This window comes from Amaranthus tricolor, chromosome 11 (assembly GCF_026212465.1).
Source record: "Amaranthus tricolor cultivar Red isolate AtriRed21 chromosome 11, ASM2621246v1, whole genome shotgun sequence".
Classification (NCBI taxonomy): Eukaryota; Viridiplantae; Streptophyta; class Magnoliopsida; order Caryophyllales; family Amaranthaceae; genus Amaranthus; species Amaranthus tricolor.
The window spans coordinates 22,524,580-22,547,881 of record NC_080057.1 but is presented as its reverse complement, the minus strand read 5'-3'; the positions used below and the strand labels follow the sequence as shown (position 1 = coordinate 22,547,881).

General features: G+C 33.8%; 2 protein-coding genes across 2 annotated transcripts; one reads left to right on the top strand and one right to left on the bottom strand.

Moving 5' to 3' along the window:
• Positions 1-449: 449 nt before the first annotated feature.
• LOC130827397 (uncharacterized) lies at positions 450-5,411 on the bottom strand. The gene is made up of 3 exons (XM_057693105.1): positions 4,953-5,411; positions 1,914-1,987; positions 450-845 (listed from the first exon to the last, which is right to left on the bottom strand). The coding sequence occupies exons 1-3, from the start codon at positions 5,190-5,192 to the stop codon at positions 767-769; spliced, it is 393 nt and encodes a 130-aa protein (XP_057549088.1). The 5' UTR covers positions 5,193-5,411; the 3' UTR covers positions 450-766.
• Positions 5,412-6,021: 610 nt separating this feature from the next.
• Positions 6,022-16,000, top strand: LOC130827396 (E3 ubiquitin-protein ligase MIEL1-like). Its single transcript, XM_057693103.1, has 12 exons — positions 6,022-6,197; positions 6,285-6,372; positions 6,465-6,521; positions 6,631-6,663; positions 7,747-7,824; positions 7,928-7,971; positions 8,067-8,107; positions 10,367-10,449; positions 10,540-10,631; positions 14,071-14,140; positions 14,636-14,674; positions 15,608-16,000. Exons 1-12 carry the CDS (start codon positions 6,112-6,114, stop codon positions 15,749-15,751), a joined length of 855 nt encoding a protein of 284 aa, XP_057549086.1. The 5' UTR covers positions 6,022-6,111; the 3' UTR covers positions 15,752-16,000.
• Positions 16,001-23,302: the final 7,302 nt, after the last annotated feature.

The window sequence follows — 23,302 nt, the reverse complement described above, 5'->3', positions numbered from 1 at the left end:
AATGGGGCACGACATTAGGAACTGCTTTGCAAGTCACATAATTATTTACTCTACTATTGTCTACTCCATTCCAAGTCCAACAACAAATGTAAGACTACTTTAAAGGAACATTTTATCACAATAAGTATTGTATTTTTCTAGTATTATCAATTAAGACACAATACACACTTTTAAAACGACTCAAACACATGAACCGATCACCAATAATGGTTCTTTTGTAACAATGATAAAAGAATGAGAATCAAGAAAAACAGGTAAAAGTGATAAAAAAAGGTTTGTTTTATAAGAATGTAGGAGAAATGAGTGTATGAGAAAAAAAAATAAGTTAAATGTATGGATAAGAATTAAAAAGGTGGATCAAAACAAAAAAACAGAAATAAAACCAATTCAATGAAATAGACTAAAACGAAAAAAAAGCCCCGGTTATGGTTCTAAAAGGAGAGTAGGTCTTCCAAGAATTGTATCAATTATCGATATTTCATCATCATCATATAGTTATCCAATGTCAAGTGACTCTCACCTAGACAAGGTTCAAAGATCTGATGTATGCAAATTGCAACTTACCCATATAAAAACAAATAGGTTGTTTGCGATTAACTCTTGTAATGATTTCATAGTCGTGTCAAACAAACCAAATACCCAAATAGAAGCATTATTATTCTAAGCATATGCTAATGGCACATTCAACTCTAGCAACTTCTGAGTTTGATTTTAAATGGCGATGCGGTTATGAAGAAAACTTATGCTGTTGAAGCAAAGAACTGAATCAATTAGCTGCATCTCCGAGATCTTCCCTGCGACCTCCGCAACAATAGAAATGTGGCAATTTCACACGGCCGCAACTCCTATGAAGCCAATAGGTTGAAGCAGACATCAAAACAAAAAAAAAACCCACAAATATGAAAAAAAAAAAAAAAATTAATCAGCCAGCTAGTCAGGTGACTATATTGAAGTTATTTATATAAAAGTTTGCACCCATATTACAACTGAAAGTATGGAAATGCCAAATTCCCAAGGAAAGATTAGAGCAATTTTCACATTTTAATGTATGAATTTGTGTTCCATTCAAAGTAATTTGTCAAGTTATAACCAACCATCATTAATAAGGATATGGGAGTTAAAAAAAGACCATTTACAATAGTGGCATGCTATAAAATTTAATCATAGGTTACTACTTACTACTCGCTCTGTCCTTATTTTGCACCTAGTGTAAATGGGTGAAATTTAGTGAAAAGGGAATTGAGTTGAAAAATGAGACAATCAGTAGGACAAATTGAAATGAAAAATTGTGCAAAATGAGAGGGACAGAGGGAGTACTATACTAGGCATCCTAAACAATTAGTAACTACCAAAGCCAGAGGGATACATTGGATGCCATAACTTCTAATATTTAATTTCATAATGCTCCCCTGAATGAAGATGGAGAGGAAATGACTTTCAGTTAGTGATCTTACAAGAATTGAAGTCAATACGACCTATTTAGTTATGGGTATCAAATGGTGGAAATCATAATGAAACTATATGTATTAACTTAAAAAACTACTTGACAAGGTTTATGATCAAGCTTATACTCTAATCATTCTTTTTCTTGAAAAAATCCATTCATTCATTACCACTCGAAAAGATGGTATTAGATGGTAATGAAAAAATTATGACGAAAAACACATGGTTGACGACGAGAACTCCACTATAACCGAAATGACGTAACATATCTTGTGAAAATTAAAACTAAAACTCATTCCTATTACTACCATTCAATACCAATAACCAAACGCCAACCTCATCAATTTATAATTCCAAAAAGTATCCAAATGTCAGACTCTATGTTTTCTGCACTTCAAATGCAGCAGTTCATGTAGACTATTCTTGTCAACTAATCAAGCCTAAAGAAACAAATCAGATAAACCCCTTACTTGCATCGGATTATAACAGGAGTAGGCTTCAAAGCCTTCGGTCCATTTCTAATGCCTCTTTTGTGTTTTGAAACCTGATCAAGCACAAATAAATTAAAATAACATACAACGCAATAACAAAATATATAGATGAAGCGGAGCTAACAAACGTCAAATAATGTCAGATAAGGGCATCAGAATAAGCACCAATACAGCCTGATTTTAGAAATAGAAATTTCTGGTGTCTTAATTGATATGAATTACTCCCAATTGAGTTACAATTGAACTCATCAAAAAGTTAAAAATTAACTTGAGACATGAAGAGATAGTCACGAGAAAAAATGTGGGTGGAAAGCTTTTTTTTTTTTTTCTGTATCATTTAGACTCATATGTTATATCTTCCCTTCTACTTTCAATAGAACTAAGATTGTTCATTGATTTACTTTACCGACACTTACGTTTGAACCCATTCTTAGACAACATCAAATTAAACCACCATTTCATCATAGAGCTTTCTTGCCCCCTATTCGCATGAAACAAAATAGGTAAACAGTCATTCGGTGAATTTTTTTTGAACATTTCATCTCAGAATATGCATCTAAATCCAATCAAGCAAATTATCAATGTAAAATGAGCAAGTATTTTGTTCAAAGAAGTATATATCAAAAGTAGCATGTGAACTTTGAGCAGCAATATCTTTCTTGGAAAACTCAATGAACACTCTTATTACACAAATTTAGAGGCTTCTGAACAGAAATTATTTGGGTGAGGTGGTTCCATAAGATGAGTGCCTCATAGTGCTTTAGAGCACCTAATTTGAGCGCCGTCTAAGAGCGTTTTGGTTTTAGTCAAGGAGTCTTGATGCAAGCATCCGTCAATTATTTTTTTACCTTCTACTCTTCTTTGTTTCTCTTCTCTTTCTTTTATGTCTCTTCTTTTCATTTTTGTGGAGTTTTCAATTTATATTTTCACTGGATTTAGGGGTGCCTAAAACTCAAAAGATAGCACTTTCAATTGGCTTCTAGAGCCTAGACTCTAGGGACACTTACCATCTTAGAGGCCTCGCGCCTTTTAAACTAAGCTGAGATGAACAGATTATCATTGAAAAATAAAGGTATAATGGAAGTGAGTTGGTGCATGCAGTTCAAACTACAAAGTTTCTTCAATTCATGCGATCCTCTTAAGAAATCAAGTTGATGCTTATCACTGTATATCTATTTGTCATCTCCCTTTTCTCAAATGACTTCAAGTTCTTTTTCCAAGCTTCTAAAGTTGAGCCTTAACAAAGATTATTGATAAATTTTATTGTTTTTTTATGGTATCTTGCCAATTTGAACAAGGCTTAGCTTAAGTTAGCCCTCACAAGTGTTAAAATTGTAATCAACCTACAAAAAAGCAGAGGCCTTACATTGAAATCAATTTGAAAGAGCCAATATTGAAATAAACAATTAAGAATCATGAGTTAGTCGGATAGTTGAGGGCTTTCTCTTTCACCATTGTGACGTTCAATCTATGAGAAGGATTGATTCACTTCCCCCTATTACCCCGAATAAAAAAAAAACTTGATGAACAAAACTATGGACAGCCAAGAAAATGCAAGAGATAGCGTTGTCAATATTTTAAAAACAACTAGCATCGATGAATCTCAAATGGATCCCTGTAGTCTTCAATCTTCATAATAGTAGTCTTTAAGGGATCATTTGGTATGGATGGTGAAAAGTGAATGAAATGGAATATTGAAGTAAGGAAAATAATAATAACAAATGTTGTTATCAATTGCTTGATGTAAGTATGAAAAGGGAAACACTTAACTTAGATTGTTTTTCTAATTGTTTGAGCTAACCATGGAAATAAACTACTCACATTTCATGAGCAGCAGTGCTAATATTTAAATGTATTATATCATCATATATATATATGTACTCTCTTTGTCCCTAAGAGGATGTCACACTTTCCTTTTAAAACTGCAATAAACAAGAGAACTCACCCAAAAGACTAGCCTAGTAGGTGAGAGCTCATTTACTCTATAAACCCCACATTATTTGCCCATACAACCGATGTGTCCCATAACCTTGCAATGGCCTCAAATATATTCCATTACATTCAAACCGAACTAAACAATGCAAGGAGACTTGCAAGATTTTCTTAATTGCTATCGTGCTGAACATTTAGGAAAACAAAAATGAATGTCTTTAAAGTAAAACAACTGACTTAAAGCCAGTGTGTGATAACTAAGATGTTAACCATTTAGCCAAATCTACAGCTTGTTATGCAGGGATGTAATTATTGATCATTTTCAGGAACGTAAATCAACATAAAGCTTCTATTTAGCTTCTGTTAGCAAAATTTATGAGGAGGAACTTAATTGAAGTCCCCAAACAATACTTCATGTTGAAGAAATAAATCAAATGACCAAGGAGGCATTGCCTATATACATGAAAAGTAGAGTTCAATACGTCACGAAGGACAATGATGCTATGAAGTTATTCACACTAAAAATTGGCATTTGAACAAATAGGTTCTATAGATTTAGCTCTTTATTATCCATTCTCGACGGGACCAGAGTTTTGCAGTTTTGGTTTCGGATTATAAAAACTATATTAAAATGATACATTAAATCATGTGTATTGTTTTATAGTTACGTGAAGTTGCACATTATGTTTGCTATCAGGGTGAATTGAAAATAATCTCTTTGTTATCACCAGCAAGTGAAAAGTTGCCTCGCCCGGATCCCCAAACCCTGCCCTGGTAAAAGCCACTAATTGCATTGGTTGAAAAAAGAAGTTCAACTCTTTGCAGAGCATCCAAAAGTGAAATGCCTATCTTGATTGCTACTGCATAAATAAAGTTTCTAGCATCCATGTTCAACAATTTCAATTATTAGCAAATTAATGAAAGAAAATAATTCTACAGCTAACATTCAAAATAATCGTCAGTCGCCGCTAAAACCCTAAACCCATGGTTCCGTAAAAATTGAATTTAAAACTTAATAACCCAGAAATTTAAAAAGTCAAGGAATAACCAAAAACGAACGATAAACAGAAGTAGAAAAGAGTGTACCTTCTTTTTGGGAACAGCCGTTAGATCCATGGATCCGCCGCCAGGAGCAAAACCCGGATATTGGCATGAATAATCGGAATCAGACTGATGAGGTAGAGTCAAAGGGGGAGATAGTGTGGAGTCCATTGATGGTGGAAGCGCAAAACCATGGATGAATCTTGTCAAAGTAAACAAGCTTCCATTAACTATTTCTTTATACTGAATACCTTTCTGTAATCCAACTCTCAATGTAGAAGCCATGAATATCGGTTGTAATTGCCACTAAATCAAACAGAGGTTTGAGTAGGGTTAAATTTTTGTGCAATTCTTGTTTGGGAATGGAATCAAACAAGTTTGTGAAATGAATCAATTTCCCCCAAAAATGGCAAGAGGAGTGAGCTCCTGAGGTAGTGAAGAATGAGAAACGGGAAGTGGACTCGTTTTCTCCGTATCCATCCAAATCCAATACTTCTATGTGTAGGAATAGATATGAAAAAGTGAGATTTTATTTGAATCGTTTAATCGTATACTTTTATAATATTTATTTTTTATAATTTTTAGATGAAAATAGTTTAATATATAATAATTCAAATTAACACATTAAATTGTGTAAAAAGTCAAATACGACAAGTATAGTGAAACGGAGGAAGTAATATTTATTTAGACTAAATGAAAAACTATACTAATTATATATTTAGAAACTAGGTTTTAAGAAGAATAAAACAAAATCTTCTATAATTATATGAATGCTTATGAATGAGTCAAAATTGCCTAAATAAGATTGAAGATCAAAAGTTTGCAGTGAGTATATGAAACGGAGAAAACATTAAATTAATATGTGAGGTAAGAACAATATCTTAATAAATAAATTGTAAATTAAATATTTATTTCGATTGGATTTTAATAAATGTAATCATTTAAGGTAATTAGGATAAATGTCATTATTAGGGTAAAAATAGTTTAAAATTAATAAAAATCAACAGTTTTGTTTGTCATGTGAAAAAATTAAAGGGTCAAAATAATAAAAAAATTGTTTGTCTACATGGAAAAAAACAAAAAATTCAATATTACCGCATTGAATTTCCATTCTATTTGGCAAAAAAAATATATTTGGATTTTTGATTTGGATTCGACGAACGAGTAAATAGTTGTGCTGCTGCTGCTGGTCGGTCGTCTATCAATGGCGGAAGAAACCTCTGTAGCTCATAACCGCGAAGAAAATTCCTTTCCCGAAGACCGCCATGATTTCGGCAAGTTACAATTCGGGTAACTGCTATTTCTTCATCTCTAATAGGAGTACAACTCTTAACTTTTCTGCTAATTATTTTGTGATTTATTTTTCAAAATGACCAGATGCAACCATTACAAGAGACGATGCCGAATTCGAGCTCCTTGCTGCAATCGAATTTTCACATGCCGCCATTGTCACAACGAAGCCATGGTTCGTTCTTTCTTTCTTTCTTTCTCTAATTTTAATGCTTTCAATTGTGATTAATTACTGATTTTAGGGTTTTTTTTTTCTGTATTATATAGAGCTCTTTGACCAATCCCAAGGAGCAGCATGAGCTTGTTCGCCATGAAATTAAGCAAGTACTGTTTAACTTTCACCAATTCTCCATGCCAAAAATCTTCTTTTTTCCAAAAAATTGTTCTTGGTGTTGAGGAAGGTTTATAATTTTGTGATGATGGATTTTTGTAGGTTATTTGTGCGGTTTGTGATACTGAGCAACCGGTTAGTCTTTCTATTTTATCTAACTCGTTGGGTTAAGGCTCTATTACATTACTTTTGCTCGGCTCAACATATTTTGCTTATTTATTTTTTTTCCCTTTGATTTGAAGTGCTTCACACCCAAAGGCTGGTTCCTTTGCCTAACGGCTAAAGCCTAGTCTCTAGAGACTCTTAGTGGCTTGGCCGCCTTGCGCCTTTCAAAAATAAGAGGGGAAGACATTTCTACCTAATTGTTAAAATTTCTTATAAAATGAATCTAACTCAAGTTATAAAAATTCTAACAATACGAATGAGTAGGTCAAACATTTTAGGCTTCAGGCCTTCTGTATCCAATGTGAATATGATTCTTTTGAATTTTATCCTCAATATCATGAGTGCATGACAATTTACATTCTTATTTGAAGCTTCCCCTAAAAGGCCGAATGACAATGTCCAATAAAGATCCCTATCGTTAATATATTTTGTATTACATTTCAAAATTGATGACCCATCATATATGCTGCAGTTTGTTTTTTTATTTTCCTTTTAACTAAGCAACAAATATGTAATAAATGTCTAAGTAATTGAATCGCCACAAAGAAAGTAAAACCCTCTTAAGGAAAAGTCTCCTTTGCTTCTCTACAACAAATAACAACTCAAATTTCGAAGACATTAACATTGACAAATTTTTCCTTTCTTCATCCAACCATCCTCATGAAGCATGTTGAATTGTACCTTCACATGTAGAGTCAACTATAACTATACTTTATAAGAACAACTAAACAATCCATTTTTAGTACTTTTCCTTGCTCCCATTCATCTTGGTGTGACATAACAATCCCTTGGCTAGGAAATGGTTAGTATGATGAATAGATGTAGTATCAAGGACAAAAATGTTGTGCTGAATTCGTAGGCTGTCATCACACTGTTATTACTTGGTAACCCAACTTTGTTAATGATTTATACTACATTGAGGATAACTCTGGGTTTTCTAATGATAGCTTTGAAGTTTGAAGTGTTGGTTTTCCATTTTTTCTTCCCCTTCACATCTAACATCAATATCATACATATTGATTCTTGTCCATGTTACTTCTTATCTATGAACAGGTAGCAAAAGTTTGCTCTAGTTGTGGAGTTAACATGGGCGAGTATTTTTGTGAGGTTTGTAAGTTCTATGATGATGAGGTAAGGATATTAACTCTTTGTTTTTTCTTTTGTGGTATTAAGGTAGTATAGTGATCTACCTTGTCATATCACGGGCTTGATATGGTTATTGGCTATGTTGCAGATACATAAAGAACAATTCCACTGTGATGAATGTGGTATTTGCAGGTCAGTGAGTTTTTCTTTCTGTTTCTGTGCTTTATTGAACTCTTATCTATACCTCTTTGTGCAAAATGTAAAAGTCAGTCAATATCGAATTTCAGGGTTGGTGGTCGTGAGAACTTCTTTCATTGCGCAAAGTGTGGTATGTCTATGTCCTTATAACCTCTTTTAGTTATTTGTGTTGTCCAAATTCCAATGCCTAAATTTATTATTGCCACAAGTGCATTTTATGGTTGCCACAGCCCACATGTCATGAGTGCATTCCTACTTCTCTTTCATCTTGTTCAATTTGTCGCACTTTCATTACTAGTAAGGGGCCATTTGGTATACGGGGTGGAAATGAAATGAAATGAAACACTTAAAAAAGAAAAGTAGTAATGGTAAGGATTATTGTTGTTATTTGTTTGGTTTGAGTCCACAAGTAGTGGAATCAATTACAATAACCAAAGAAAAGTCAACTTGATTGTAATCGACCATTTGTTCTTTTTTTCTCTTCTCTTACTAGCACCAAAAGTACACAACTATTGACCCTAATCTTCTTTATTCGTTCTCTTTCCCTCTCTTGAAATTTACTCAAAATTCATATTGACTTCTCTTTTTCTTTGAACTTCTCTACATTTTTCAGCAGTTATCTGTGCTAAAGTAAAGTTATTGGCTGTGCTATTCTTCATGTTTTTGATTTGGTTTATTTGTGGCTTTGTTTTATTAGGGTTTGTTCTTCAAGTATGCAATCTTTCACCTCTCAAAATTTCAGAATATGAGGTCTTTATATAGTGTGGACGTAACTATTGATAATCAACTTGAATTCACTTCTTATTCTCCTTTTGATTTGTGGATGAAAGTGTAAATATTATGCATACGAATAACAACTCTTATGGTTTATTGGCGGCACTTTCTCCTTCTTTGTGGCTTGGAATTTCGACAATATCTAGATGATAGTTTGACATTTTGGTTATATTGTTGAAAATTTGTTGTTGCCTACCTAATTATGGAGTCCAATCGAAATTCTAATGTTTTTTGGAAATAAAAGTTGCAACTTCTACCGCAATTGAGTACTATATACCTATGAATGTGTAATTTAAGGGCAAGAGGAGAGAGAAGAGGGCATGAAGACAAAGGGCAATAAGACTAAAGAGAGAAACAGAGGGTGATTGATTTGTTACCGTTCAATTAGAAGCGGAAACAAACTAGTGGATCCTATAATGCCAAGTTAAGGGATTGGGTTATTGAACATACCCTACCAAACACTCAGTAACGCAAATTGTTTCTTGATTCTATTACTCAACCCCAAAGCTGCTGTACCAAACGACCCCTAATTGTTTCCTTATTCATTTTAGTACTTGAGGAGTTAATAGTACTCATAAGATATCCTTATGGGGATGATAATTTTGTATCTGTGAATGTGTAATTGCACTAGTCAGTAGTAAAAAGCTCATTGGTGAGCACATATTCCATGTAGGTTGGATTAAGAGCTAATCCACATGAATTAAACATGGAACCATTATGACTTAGTTGGTGGTTCCAATCATTAATCATATGTTTAATCACATCAAGCTACGTTGGACATACTTAAGAATCACTAGCATTGTTCCCTTGTCACTTTGTCTGAAATTACAGGCTTTGACATTTTGGTTAAGGTAGCCAGTCAAGAATCATGATTTTGGCCAATAGTAGTGAAATTGGCCATTAGATTCCAAAAGGAAATAACTTATGTCAAGGTTTGAGTCAAAACTTTCATATAGGTGGTGGTTTTGGGCAAAAAAGCTATTATATATGGTGGTATCCAACAATTTATTCCTAGTTATGTCATCTTTCTTGTTTGACGTTAGCTGTATTATAATGCGTGCGCCGGCGGCCAGACTGCTAATCTAAATTTTGTGGCTCTTGGGATTTTTTTCTCAGCCATCTTAGGTCAGTATAAGGCCCCAATAAGCCCTCCATGTTCCAGGATATCTAAAGGTATCCTAGGAAGGTCGTAAACTATTTTCCAAGTTACATCACTATACGTGTTGATATATATATTTACTCTTATAGTTTAATGTCTTTTGCTAGATTGAAGTGAAGCTTGTTTGACCTTTTTATTTTGCTCATAATATTCCATGTAGTTTCTCTGTGTTCACTGTTATGTTTTCAGATCTATGCACTTTCATTTATGTAAAGCATCTACGTTCTTTCATTTTTGTTCTTGTGTCCCTTCTCAGGATCTTTGGTGGCCGATAGACCTGTCATGTAGGTAGAAATGCATTTTGAATCTTGAAGGCATGTTGAGATAACTTAAAACTGGAACTTAGGAGATAAGCATTGGTGAAGGAGTTGTACTTAAAAAAGAGATGTCTTAGTGCTAAATGTTGATTTACGAAGTTGAAGGAATTCTCCTTGATTATTTTTAAATGAACTGTAGGATCTTGTTACTCCATGGGCCTTCGTGACAATCATGAGTGTGTACAAGATGCCATGAAGAATTTTTGCCCTATCTGCTACGAGGTAGGGTAGTCAACTTTAATTTTTTTAGTTTCTGAATGTGCCCTAGTAATTTTGTTGTAATACCCTTATCACGTCGTATTTTTTGGACAGTATCTGTTTGACTCGATCAAAGGCACGCAAGTCATGAGATGTGGACATACAATTCATATGGATTGCTTTAAAAACATGTTAAAACAGAAACAGTAAGTAGTTGTACATTCTTATATCTGTTTTCATTGTGTTTTAGACTTCTTTTTGTTTTCCCAAGTGTCAAACCGTCAGCTATGTACAAATTTCACTTCAGGAAATTTGGTTATTAGCTCTTATTAGGAATGATGTAATTACTACAAATGTATGTTTAAAATTTCACTTGGACAGATTCTTTAGTGTGTTTGAAGATATGTTCAATTCACTTAAATCTATTGGAAAAATTAGATACAGGTTACAAGCGTTTAAAACTATCCTGTTGTCTTATTTCGCTCACAAAGGTGCTTGGTTGAATATGAAAATTACACAATGAGATAAAAACAACCGTAGTACAATCTTAGTACAAAGAATTTAGACAAAGGAAATGTATTAAGGTTGGATAAGAAATCAGAAACTATAATGCAAAGAGTTAGCACGAAACTTTGAATCATGGATTGCGTAGAGCAAATGTGTGTCTAAAGAGATGTAATGAAGTTCTCTAAAGAGATGTAGTGAAGTTCTCACCCCATGCCCACTATTTAATGAGTAATGATATAGATTCATGCCCTTTGTAGATGTGCAAATAATGACATGAATTCATTCCCTCTGTATATGTGCAAAACAACACGTCCTCATCAAAGCATATATGCATCTAAATAAGAAAAATGTATTGTAAACACAAGTACATGATAAGGCTTGCTTGTAGAAGCCGCCCCAGGCTCGGAGGAGCACAAGGCTGCTTGGACAAGCAATCAACGACAAGAAGCTTCTGTCTTGGCAGCCCTTGAATTGCTTGCTCATTTGAGCAAGTGGGCACTCAAACCTACTGTCTCTGTTTGCACAATTTTCCAAGTCGAGCACTTGAAAGCTCGGGCGAGCACCTCACCACTGCGTAGACTTTGGGGATATTTATTTTATACTCTAAATCTTCCAGAAACTCTAATAGATCTAGGCGAGTACATTCTAAACTGACAGTAAAATGATTGGTGTAGTCTCAAAAGCATATGATTGATTTATTTGATTCTCACATGTCCGTAGCAAACTTCTAGTAAACTCCTAGCACATGCTTTGAAATGCTTCTGTACAGTTTCACTGTCTTGCTCAAATGTAAAATATTTAATTCATTTTTGTAGAACTCCTAACAGATGCTTTGGAATGCTGCTTTACTGTTTCACAGTCTTGTTCAAATGTAAAATATTTAGTTTTTTTTGTAAAAAAATGCTTGTATACTGCTGAATTTACTCAAATAATTACATCATTATACCTAGTGTATCCTGTTCATAGAAGCTATGATCAAAATCTAAAGAGGGTAGGAAAACGACAGACAATAACCTTAGCAAAGGAAGTTGCGGCCATAGAGACCCTCAACTATTAGCAATACAAGATAAGGAGAGACAAGACAAATATTAACGCTTAAACATATGCCACATAAAATAAAAATCATAGGGCAGCAACACTAGTCAAAGCAACGAAAATTAACGGTCTACGATAACAATTTGATGTCTTGAACAAGGTTTATTCCTAGTTAATTCCTCAGGGAGGTATAACTTGCTCATGTAATTCCTAATTTGTTCCTCTTACATTTTCTTGGGTCTACTGTGACTTTTCTTTCCATTAAGCATAATGCTTTCCACCCTTCTCACAAGTGCATCAATGTTCTTTCATTGCATGTGTCTGAGTTATCTCAATCTACTTTCACACATCTTTGCAGAAATGTGTCCAACCCCTGACGTATCTCTTGGAACCTGCTTCCTTATGTTATCCATCCTAGTGTGTCCACACAACTGCCTAATCCACTGCCAAATCTATAAAAAATTGCATCTTGTTCTTCTATGAGTCCGATGCACTAATTTTCAACAATATATGACCTTCATAGTGACTAGTTTAACTGATTCTACATATATTTTACAGCATAGAGGTCGCATTGCTTCTTTAAACCAAGGTTAGAAGTTAAGTGAATGAAGTAGTACATATAATTTCAGACCAACAAACATCCTTGAAATGAAAATGAAGAATAACTTACAATTGAACGTAGGGAAATTATTTAACAAAAAAAACCGTTACCCTTAAATATTGTCAAACAAAACAAGCTCTTCCAACTTCTAAGTTTCAAGCTAATCTAAATAATAATCAAATGCAGATTGAAAGAATAAACAAAACCCCTTTAAATAACTCTAATCCACAAAAAGCCCTTAAATTTGGAATAAACCCTAATGTACACAATTGTCATTTTAATTCAATGAAAAGTGTAAATATTTAAAATAATCCCGAATAAATTATGAATAAGATGAATACATAAGTAACCTAATAAATTTTGAGGAATGTTCAATATACATACCTTCAAAGTCCAAAGAGAAGTGAAATGTCATCAATTGATATTGGAGATTGGAGTTTGAATAGATAAAGAGATGACTGGTGGTCGTTGGAGGGGAATTCGGTATACGGTTGGTGGAGGGAAAACTGGTAGACAGGTTACAAGTGACGGAAGGAGTGAGGGGCGACTTTTTGGTTGAAAATGGTGAATAGGTGTTGATAGTAAGGGTTATGTGTGTTTGAGTGTCGAGTAAAAATGTTTCTGTCTTAGTGTCGAATGCCACCTTTAGGTTTTGCTCCCTAAATGTTAAAAATAAAGAGGACGGAAGTTGTGGCTTGTGGGGGTGTGTGGGGGTTTGAACTGTAGACCAGCGGGTTAAAAGAGAACTACTCTACCAACTCAACCAACTTAACTTTTAGTACTATTTTTTTCTCAAAAATTAAGAGATGTCAATTAACATCACTGACCTTCCTCTCTCTGTCTGCTACAAAGAATTTGGTAATTGAAAAATGCAAATAATTTCAGCTGTAGATAGTTTCGTTCACTGCCTTAAAACATTTTGCTCTTGTTTGTGGTTCTGGTGATTCACTAAGTTTCTTGAATGTGTGGGTTTAAATACCATTATCAACTAGTGAAATCCAATTATAGACCTAGTAAGTGTAAATTTCATCTAAATTTCATGTGAATTGTATTTAAAATAACTATTAAAGTATAGCTTCCTCAAAATGTGATGCATCAGAATAATGTAACAAGCAACTGTAAATCATTTCCTTTTAAATTGTCCATTGCCTTTGCATGTCTTGGATTTATGTGGATTATGATGACGTATTTGTAAATAATGATGTGAGTTGAACTTTGAAATTAAGCTTGTTTATCTACTATCTGTAGCCCACCAAAAATGAAGTGACTTATTGCTAGTCAAGATTTACATCGTTATAATGCAATTGAAGTGGGTTTGTAAGCTGTTCTTTTTTCTAAATTTTATCACCCAAAGTATGTTTCTTATATTTTTGTATGAAAAGTGCGAGTTCACTGGGCATTATTTGGCTGCTGGGTGGTTTTCTGTTTATTTCAATTTTGTTTAGACTTAGATTAACCTTTTTTCCCCTTATGCTGACTAATGTGGTTCCTTCATGACCTAGGTATCGGTGCCCTGTGTGCTCAAGATCTGCTGTGGACATGTCAAGAAATTGGGAACTGTTGGATGCGGAGGTAAAATAAAATTTCTTGCATGTTTCAATTTCTTTTCTTCCAGAGTTTGTGTAATTCCATTGACGTAATGCAGTTCCTTTCCATTTTAAAGTGCATACATTCCCATTATAGGTTTATGAGAAATACAGGATATTGTCCTTTAGTATTGTGCTGGTTTGTGACAAATATTGTGCTTTCTTGTAATTCTAGTTGTTAAATAGAAAAGCTTAAGTGGAAATGTGGAATGGACATTATTGGGAAATAACATCGCACAAGATGTTTTTGCAAATGGGACTCTTGAGTTACTCTTTCTCCTCTAGTTTAGTTTTCGATGAAGTGGTTTAGGCGCTTCTGTTACTCTGGTTACACATACAATTGAGTGTTCTATCTGTGTTGCATCAGTTGGATAGGTTCTAGGTAATGCAGGAATATCTTGGTGAAGAAAAGTTTTGGTTTCTTTTTCATGTATCAAATATAGGTTGCTATTTTCTTACATACCTTGTTTTGAGATTGCAGATTGGAGCTACTACGATGCCTGCCGAGTTTCAGCACGAGGTACCCTTCTATCTAGTTCCTTATGTGATTGCTTAAATATTTTGACATTTCACCTTCAAGCTCTCTATCTGATGCAATTGGGTTAGTAGCCAGTGGAGGGTTAACACAAATCTTCATAGCCACCAAGTACTCTTCCTACATGAGGCTAGGAAGTAGTCATGGTGGTGTATGGTTTACACATGGGCAGTTCTTGGGGCATCCCGGGTAACCAACGGCATAGAGCCCCTCGAAGTAAGGGGCCTCAAATATTAAATGGTGCTATTCAAGCCTGGTTCCGAGCAATACTTTTTAAGTGATTTCATTTGTGTGTAAACCTTTTTTATATTTGAAATAGTATAATGTTACAATACATTTTGTCTTCAATTATTTTTCTTGAAGGGGAAAAAAATTATATTTTTTATATAATGAAGGGCCCCATTTAAAAGACATCGTAAAAATAAATAAGGCCCCTCCAAAATATTTGCCTTGCCCCTAGGTTCACTAATTGAAATATAAATGATCTTGGTATTGGATATTGTAATAACAAACCCTCCTAGGTGGGAGCTACTAAATGGCGTTGGGGTAATGAAATGGAATGGTACTTTATGTGCTGGACATGATAGAGATCTGGATTCTGGAAATACCACAAAACTCCCTTGATTTTATGTTGTTTCATACTTCCCCTGTTTTTTCACTTGACTTTCACACTTTTGACAAAAGTTGATTTGACCTTCTATTTCAGGAAATGGTAACTACTTAAATGTTCTCATGCTCCACATTTACCAATGTTACATAAGATCAGTTTGTTAAAACCGATCACAAACCATTCACTATTTTAGGAAAGGGAAACTACTGAAGTGTTCTATGACCACTCGGAATTAGTAGATTTGTAAAAAGCTATTTTTCATGCGTTCTCTGGAGCAAAAGTACTGATTCCGTAATCAACATTTGCAGGTAATGATCCTCTGCAATGACTGCAGTGGTACAAGCCGAGTGAAGTTCCATATATTTGGACACAAATGCAGTAAATGCAATTCTTATAATACTCGCGTAACTCAAAAGTTTGATATTCAGCCGGAGCCACCGTCAGATAGCTGATTGTTTTGTCGGATTTGAACTTGTTTCCATCATTTTATAGTATGCAATCGAAGAAATATTCAGATTCCAAAATTTGGCTTCTGTTTGTAGAGTCTATCTTTGAGTTTCTTGGTTCCTGAATTAAATGAAACTTTTGTTCACGCCAAACCTATTATTTTTGGATCCTACTGTATCTATACTCTATTAGGTATATGGTTTTCTGTGTACTTCGCGTATAATATACAACCTATTCTGTTTGTAAGCTTTGAACTCTTTTTTCAATAACAAGGTAGGTCGAGAGAAGGAAGAAAAAGGTGAGAATAAAACTTTAAATTTTATTTGGGGAAAGTAATATTTGTTCTAACTGAAATATGATTTGATTTTCAATCATAGAATATTTTTAAAAGATGAAGACTTATAGAATATTTCTTCATAAGGTTTATTCAATAATATAATAAAAATCGTATAAATAAAACTTTGTCGTTGGTTAAACAAGTGTGGTAAAGAATTGAGAGACAAAACATTGTTGATGAAATTTAGAGATAATTGTGGGGATTGTTACTAAAATAGAAAATGATGTAAAGTAACTAAGTAAAACAATCTGAATTTGATACAAATTACTTCATTTGTTTTTTAATGAATTTTTGACAAGGATTGTTCACGAAAATTAAAAAATATAAAATTTTTTAGATGGTGGATATATTATTTATTGAATAATAAATTTAATGAGGAAAAGTATGGACCATAAACATTTTTAAAAATATTAAAAGAAAGTTAGTGGAAAAAAATATATGGGGACCACAATTAATAAAAAATATTTTTATAAAGTTAGTGGGAATCATGCAGGACCATAATGAATATAAAAATGTTAAAATGAAGTGTGCGGGAGATATATGGAGACTATAAACATTATTAAAATATTAAAATGAGGATGAATAAGGTTATTTTTCTCCAAAATTTACGATATAAGTAGAAATTTTTTTTATGAGAACAACAATTAAAACATATGAGAAGTATGTATATATGTTTCGGAGTGATAATATTAACACACGTCACATTGAGTAGTGAAAAAAAGGAGCACTTTTTGCCATTTGTCTAATTTTGTAAAAACCAAACCGTCATTTCTTTCAAATTTGCTATTTTTACAAATTTTTTAAAAAAATATAAAATTAGGGTAATAATTTTCAGCCCTTAAGATTGTAAATAAAAATTAACAAATTTTGTATATTATTAATAATATTAAATTTTTAAGATAATTTAATGTAGAAATTGAAAAATAATTAATGTTTTATATAATGATTTTAACTTTCTAACAAAGAATTAATGTTAAAATAATTAAATATAATTAAATATTATGTTTCGAAATCAAAAATAATATTAAATTATATAAGTTAAATATAAGATTCTTTTTTATATGCAACCCTTAAAGATGTATATTCATAAAATTATAGTTGATTAATAATGAAAACGTACAACTATAATTACAAGTATAACACAATTATCGTCCTCTCCTTCTTGCTCCGCTTTTCCAATTCTTTCAAATCCTAATTTCTTTAATATTTTTGAGCTTCTTTTAACATATGACAAAGTACCAAAGTGGACATTTGATAGGCTTCCAGATGCAACATTTACACATTTGTGATACAAAGGCAGTTCCATTATTTTGAGAACATTTTAATTTCATGAATAAATGATAAAAAAAACTGAGGTTTGGAGAAAAATGAAGTTGTAAAGAAAATGGGAATCGAGATATTAGAGGATGATAATGACAATTGGTTAGTTCTGCAAAATTGTAGTGTCATTTTAAGAGGAGATATATTCTTGGCAATTGGCCACTTCCTAAAAGACAAACACCACTACATTTAATGTGGAATCTCTGATTGAGATGCTTAGCTTTTTGTCTTACTCAATGTTACCTCAAACGAAATTCGATCTGATATGAAAAACGACAAGAAAAACGAGAAAATATTATTAACTTTAACGGCTCGTTTGGTAGTCGATATTAAATAGTGAGAATGGTAAGGAAAAATTAGTATAATTTTGATGGGAAAATCTCATGACAAGTTTAATGGCTTTGCTTGTTTTACTTTAATCATCTTATTTTCTGCACAAAATTCATTCCATTGCATTACCATATGGAGAGGTGGTATTAGGTGGTAATGAAAAATTATGACTAAAAAAAAAATTTAATGATCAACTTTTCATTATCATGGAAATGACATGGTAAATTTCACTAAAATTTTCACTAAAATTCATTCTCATTACCACTATTTAGTAACGGTAACCAAACGGACCGTAAGTTTTGAAACTGTAGTACATAATAATAATAATAATAATAATAATAATAATAATAATAATAAACCCTTCTCTCTCAAACTGCTGCATCTCTCTCCTGCGATGGAGAGACGATTTTAGGGTTCGGTTTGTTGATTGACGGTGGAGCTTGTGCACCCAGCAGCAGAGGTGGTCCAGGTGGTCGATTAATTTCCGTTTTAGGTGGTCCTTCTCTCTGGGTAGTTACTGCCCTCCCATGGGACTGAAGATTTAATGATTTCTGGAATTTTATTTTGTGAAAGATACTGTTTTCCTCTCTTTTTTATTACTTAGTATCATATTCCATATATACATGAGCATTTATTCAATTATATTAACTGACAAAGGATAACTGCCCAATATTAAACTGCCTAATATAATGTAACTGCAATGTATGAACTGCTTTCCAATAGGGACAGGGGGGCGACCACGAAAAGTGATAGAGAAGCAAAAGTCACCGCCAGCCATTGACAAAGAGGCGCCACCTTCAACGTCCGACCAACCAAAGTCAGCAGCAGAGGCGAACTGCGATTGTGCTCTGTATCCCAGACATCCAACCGTAATTGGGCTTCAATTTTGAAACAAAATACCGCGGATGACAGTGATGATGAAAGTATGAGTATTAAGCAGGTTCAACAACCATACCAGAACCTGCTGAATCACAATCTCAACCAGGTAAGACCACAAAATCTCGAAACATTTGTAGAAGAACTAATGAAGACATTGCTAAGGAAGTTAAATACTTTGAGAATGCTGTGGTATGTTTTGTTTTTGGTGCCAATCCCCCCTCCATGTTATTGATGGGTTCATTAAGCGTATTTGGAAAGACCAAGGTCGATAAAATTGGAATGGTAAATAGAGGAGTATTTCTGGTCAAATTTCAATCAAAAGAGGATCAGGAGAAAGCCTATGGCATGACGGGGCTCTTGTTTGACAAGAAACCATTTATAATTGAGCCTTGGGATGCAAACATGTTGTATGAAAAGAATAGCTTTACCACCATGCCTATTTTGGTCAAATTACCAAAACTTAATGTAAGATATTGGGGTGAATCTACACTGAGGAAGATTGTGGGGTACCTAGGCCGAGTTTGATACAACCACGCTTAAGATAGAGCGTATGTGGTATGCTCGAGTACTAGTTGATATGGACATCAATGAGGGAATTCCAGAGGAACTATACTTTACGAATGAACATGATGAATTGATGACACAATCGGTACAGTATGAATGGACTCCGCTATGGTGCTCTAAATGCAGTCAATTTGGACATACTAACATGGAATGCAGGGTTGGGATTAAAAAACAAACAACCATGTAAACCTTACGGTGGATGAGGACGGATTTAGGTCGGTCAAACCTTCAGAACTCTTTCGGTCGACAAGAGGCATACAACAAGGTGACCCTATGTCCCCCCTACTCTTTGTTATCGGGATGGAATACCTGTCTAGAATCTTGAAAGCATCTAGCAAATCGAGTAGGTTTAGGTTTCACCCTAGATGCAAGAAATTAGGCCTAAACTACCTCATTTTCGTAGATGATATTATGTTGATGAGTAAAGGGGTGATAATACTTTGTTTTGTGTATTTTTCCAGTTCAATTTCGGTTTTATTAAGTAGAATTTAGATTTAACAATATGACAATTAAAGAAATTACTTTATAGAATATTTTTATTGATGTAATTCTCTAAGATGATAATCCTAGTCTTATTAAGAAGGTCATTATGTAAATATATCATTTCAAGCAAAGAAGAAGCAAGCAAAGAATCGGATCAGACTGAGATGCGCGGCCCGTGGAGTTTTACGCGGCTCGCGCGTGCGCGGCATGCGGAGTTTTACGTGGGGTGCGGAGTTCAGTCTGTAGGCTGGGCGACTATTTCACTTTTCTCATTTCGGCTTTCATTTTCAATTGGATGTTTAGAGGGATTTGGGAGGCGACTTGCAAAGAGAAATGATGAGCAAATCCAATAGCAAGAAGCTTTATCAAATCTTGATAAATAGGCAAGAAAGCTTAGGAATGGGATCATCTTGTAATTTTTCATTAAAATACTTCTTCTTCTTCATTTCTGATTTTCCATGGTTATGGAGCTTCAGGCTTAGATTTTCATTTCTTGAGGAAGGTTGATTGGAAACTTCTAATTACTCATTGTAAGAATTCCTCTACTTAATATACTTTTGATTATTGAAGAGTTCTTATTATAATCTTATGAATGTTGTTTGAATTGGAAATCAACTATTGTTCTTGTTATTGCAATATTCATTTATGCTAAATCTATTTGAAAAATCAGTTAGTTTTGTACTTGGATTAATGGTAGCAACTAGTTCTAATTGTGAATGCAGATTATGAATGATTAGAATCTAAATGAACTTTTCATTTTGATTGAAAACTATTTGCTTGAATAGTTTTAGCAAATCTATTGATTCTCTTTTCTTAAAGCTATTGTTGGATTGAATTTATTCCCTGATTGGAGTGAATTAACTAATAGTAAGAGCTTTACATTCAAACTGATTTTGATGTTTAGCTACACTTAAGGAGAATAGAAGTATAATCATCTTCACAATAGGTAGTCAAAAGTGAATTTCTTAAGTAAAGTATTAAATGATCAATGAGAAACAAGAAGTATACAATCAACTTAACTCAAGATATCCTTTCCATTGATTTTTAGAAAACACCATTGTTATAGATTTCACGTAGTTCATTGCTTATTCAAGTTATTTTATTTCAGAAAAACAAATCAAAACCCCCCTTTTCTTTGTGTTAATGATTGTTTTCAATTTCATTTGCTAAAGCACATATCATACTAAACCTTCTCAAACCCCATCTCTCTGTGGATACGAACCTTACTACCCTACTACATTAAGTTGTATTTAGAAAGTAAGTGAATTTATTTTTGGTTAGAGTTTAGGCGACTGAGAAAGAACTTACCAAGGGGACTCTACCTCAATCCAAATCCTTATTGAGAGCATCAACCTCTTTTCTAAGGCTTCAGGCCTTCATGCTAACTGCAATAAATCCATGATGTTCTTAGAAGGTTTGAGCAATGAACAAAAAAATTCTATGACAGAAGAACTCCATTTCCCTCTAGGTAATCTCCTAGTTAAGTACCTTGGTGTGCCCCTATCCTCAAAGCGCATAACAGTTGTCGAATGTGACATCCTTGTTGATAAGATGACTGAGAGAATCAGGACTTGGCATGCAAAGTACTTAACGTATGCTGCTAGACTTCAATTGGTGAATGCAGTGCTCATGAGTATTTAGAGTTATTGGTGCCAAATGTTTATTCTCCCCAAGAAAGTACTAAAGGAAATGAACTCTGTATGTCAAGCATATCTTTGGCATGGAGATGCCAAAAACACTTCGCCGGGTAATGTGGACTGGTCCAATGTGTGCACTCATAAGAAGGCTGGAGGTCTTGGCATTCAAAACCTCAAAATTTGAAACGTTGCTTGTAATGGTCCGGGTTAAGTGACCCGGAAATCCATATGAAAATACAAATTCCGGTTCACTCTTGGACTCCAGAGAAGACTTTTCTCTAGGACCGTCAACGTTTCGTCGATAAAGAAACATAGACAAAACAGAAAACAGTACCAGCGTGAAAGATAATAAGTCAGCGGAAGCTCTAACGTACAACTCGAGAGCCTAGAGGCCTCTAAACAAACTAATCGAAATAGCGGAAGCGAAAAGAAAACTATCTCTTGTTACATAAATACAGAGTTTCTTTCTACTCATAATCTAATACAAAAGATAATAACATAGTCTTGATTATTACGGGTTCTACGTCGAGATCTCACACCAGACCCCACCTGCAATCAACCTACCAGTCGTCGTAAGACAACACACAGTAGGTTCCAAAGAAACAACCAATACACGTCAGAGACTTCATACAAATATCAATTAGGTTGAATACAAGCAAAATGTTCATCCTAGCATGCATAGGCTCTAATACATTTATTATTAATTAATCCCAACTTGTAACGTTGCCCGTCCTGTTCGGGTCGTTCAAGTATAAACCATTCGTTATTAGATAATTCCAACTTGTAACGTTGCCGTTCGGGTTGTTCAAGTATAAATCCAAATCCTTTTGGAGGATTACACTTGGGAGAGCTAATCCCAAGGCAAACACCGACCTAAGACGTTGCCCGTTCTATTCGGGTCGTCAAAGGCTAAAGTATGCATACCCCCATGGTGACCGTAATGATCCAAAACTGCCATGGGAACAATAATTATAATAATCCAAATCAATTCATTAACCCCTTTGGGTAACATAATATAACCAAACGTCAACCCTTTCGGGTGACAATACATAAATTCTCAATTTCCAATTAAATTCCTTTCAGATTATTTGAGGTGTCTAATCCTTATGTGATTTACAAAGCCGCGATTAGAAATAAAACAACACTACTTGCACAACCACATAAACAGTATGGTCTAAGCGTGTACCTTTAAGCGCTGCAACAACAATGTTCAAGCACGACAGAAATTTCGCCCTCTTATAAATTGAGGTCCTAAATAACATACACACAAAACGATCACGTATTAGGACGTGTTTACACATTTAATCCACTCCATACACTAAAATATCACTAAGACTTAATAATTTTTAATTGTTTACATCCAATTCCCAAAGGTTCCAAATTTCACATTCTGACCAGAAACTTTAAGGGCCATTTCGGACAGATTAGAAAATTCAAATGAAAAATCCTACTTCGCCATTGCGTTCGGAACGCGTCAATTACCTTGGGTACCAATTTTCGTAATTTCTAACATCCATTTACTATTTTTAATTATTTTAAGCGTTTAACGAGTTTTTAACGCAACGGTGCACAAAACAACGGAAAACAACTAACGTTTCCGGGTCGGCACCTTTAACGAGGCAGATCACCTGCTGCCCGAAAACATATACATAAAAATTTTTTAAAATTCATCATTATTATTATTATATATATACATTATCAACCCCTTTTTCTTTTAAATCTCATGACCAAAATAATTCTAGCAAGATCACATCCACAAAATCCTTCAAGAGACTTGAAATTTCATAAATTATGATAACTAAATTAAATACTTAATTCTCTTAACAAATTAAATTTTATAGAGAATTATAAAACCAAATCACCCTTTAACAAAATTTAAACTTTGTTAAAGAATATAAATTAAGAACATAACTTAATACTTTTAACAAAATTAAGGTTTATTAAAGGATTGTTAAAGAAAATTACATAAAAATATACTCAATCCTCCTCAAAGTCATAGGATATCA

Excerpts from the sequence above, each read along its gene's own strand:
- LOC130827397 (XM_057693105.1), bottom strand. The coding sequence starts at position 5,192 with ATGGCTTCTACATTGAGAGTTGGATTACAGAAAGGTATTCAGTATAAA. Across the intron at positions 1,988-4,952 it reads CGGCTGTTCCCAAAAAGAAG|GTTTCAAAACACAAAAGAGG; the intron begins GTACACTCTTTT and ends GTGCTTGATCAG. Across the intron at positions 846-1,913 it reads CCTGTTATAATCCGATGCAA|GAGTTGCGGCCGTGTGAAAT; the intron begins GTAAGGGGTTTA and ends TTGGCTTCATAG.
- LOC130827396 (XM_057693103.1), top strand. The coding sequence starts at position 6,112 with ATGGCGGAAGAAACCTCTGTAGCTCATAACCGCGAAGAAAATTCCTTT. Across the intron at positions 6,198-6,284 it reads TTCGGCAAGTTACAATTCGG|ATGCAACCATTACAAGAGAC; the intron begins GTAACTGCTATT and ends CAAAATGACCAG. Across the intron at positions 7,825-7,927 it reads GTAAGTTCTATGATGATGAG|ATACATAAAGAACAATTCCA; the intron begins GTAAGGATATTA and ends GCTATGTTGCAG.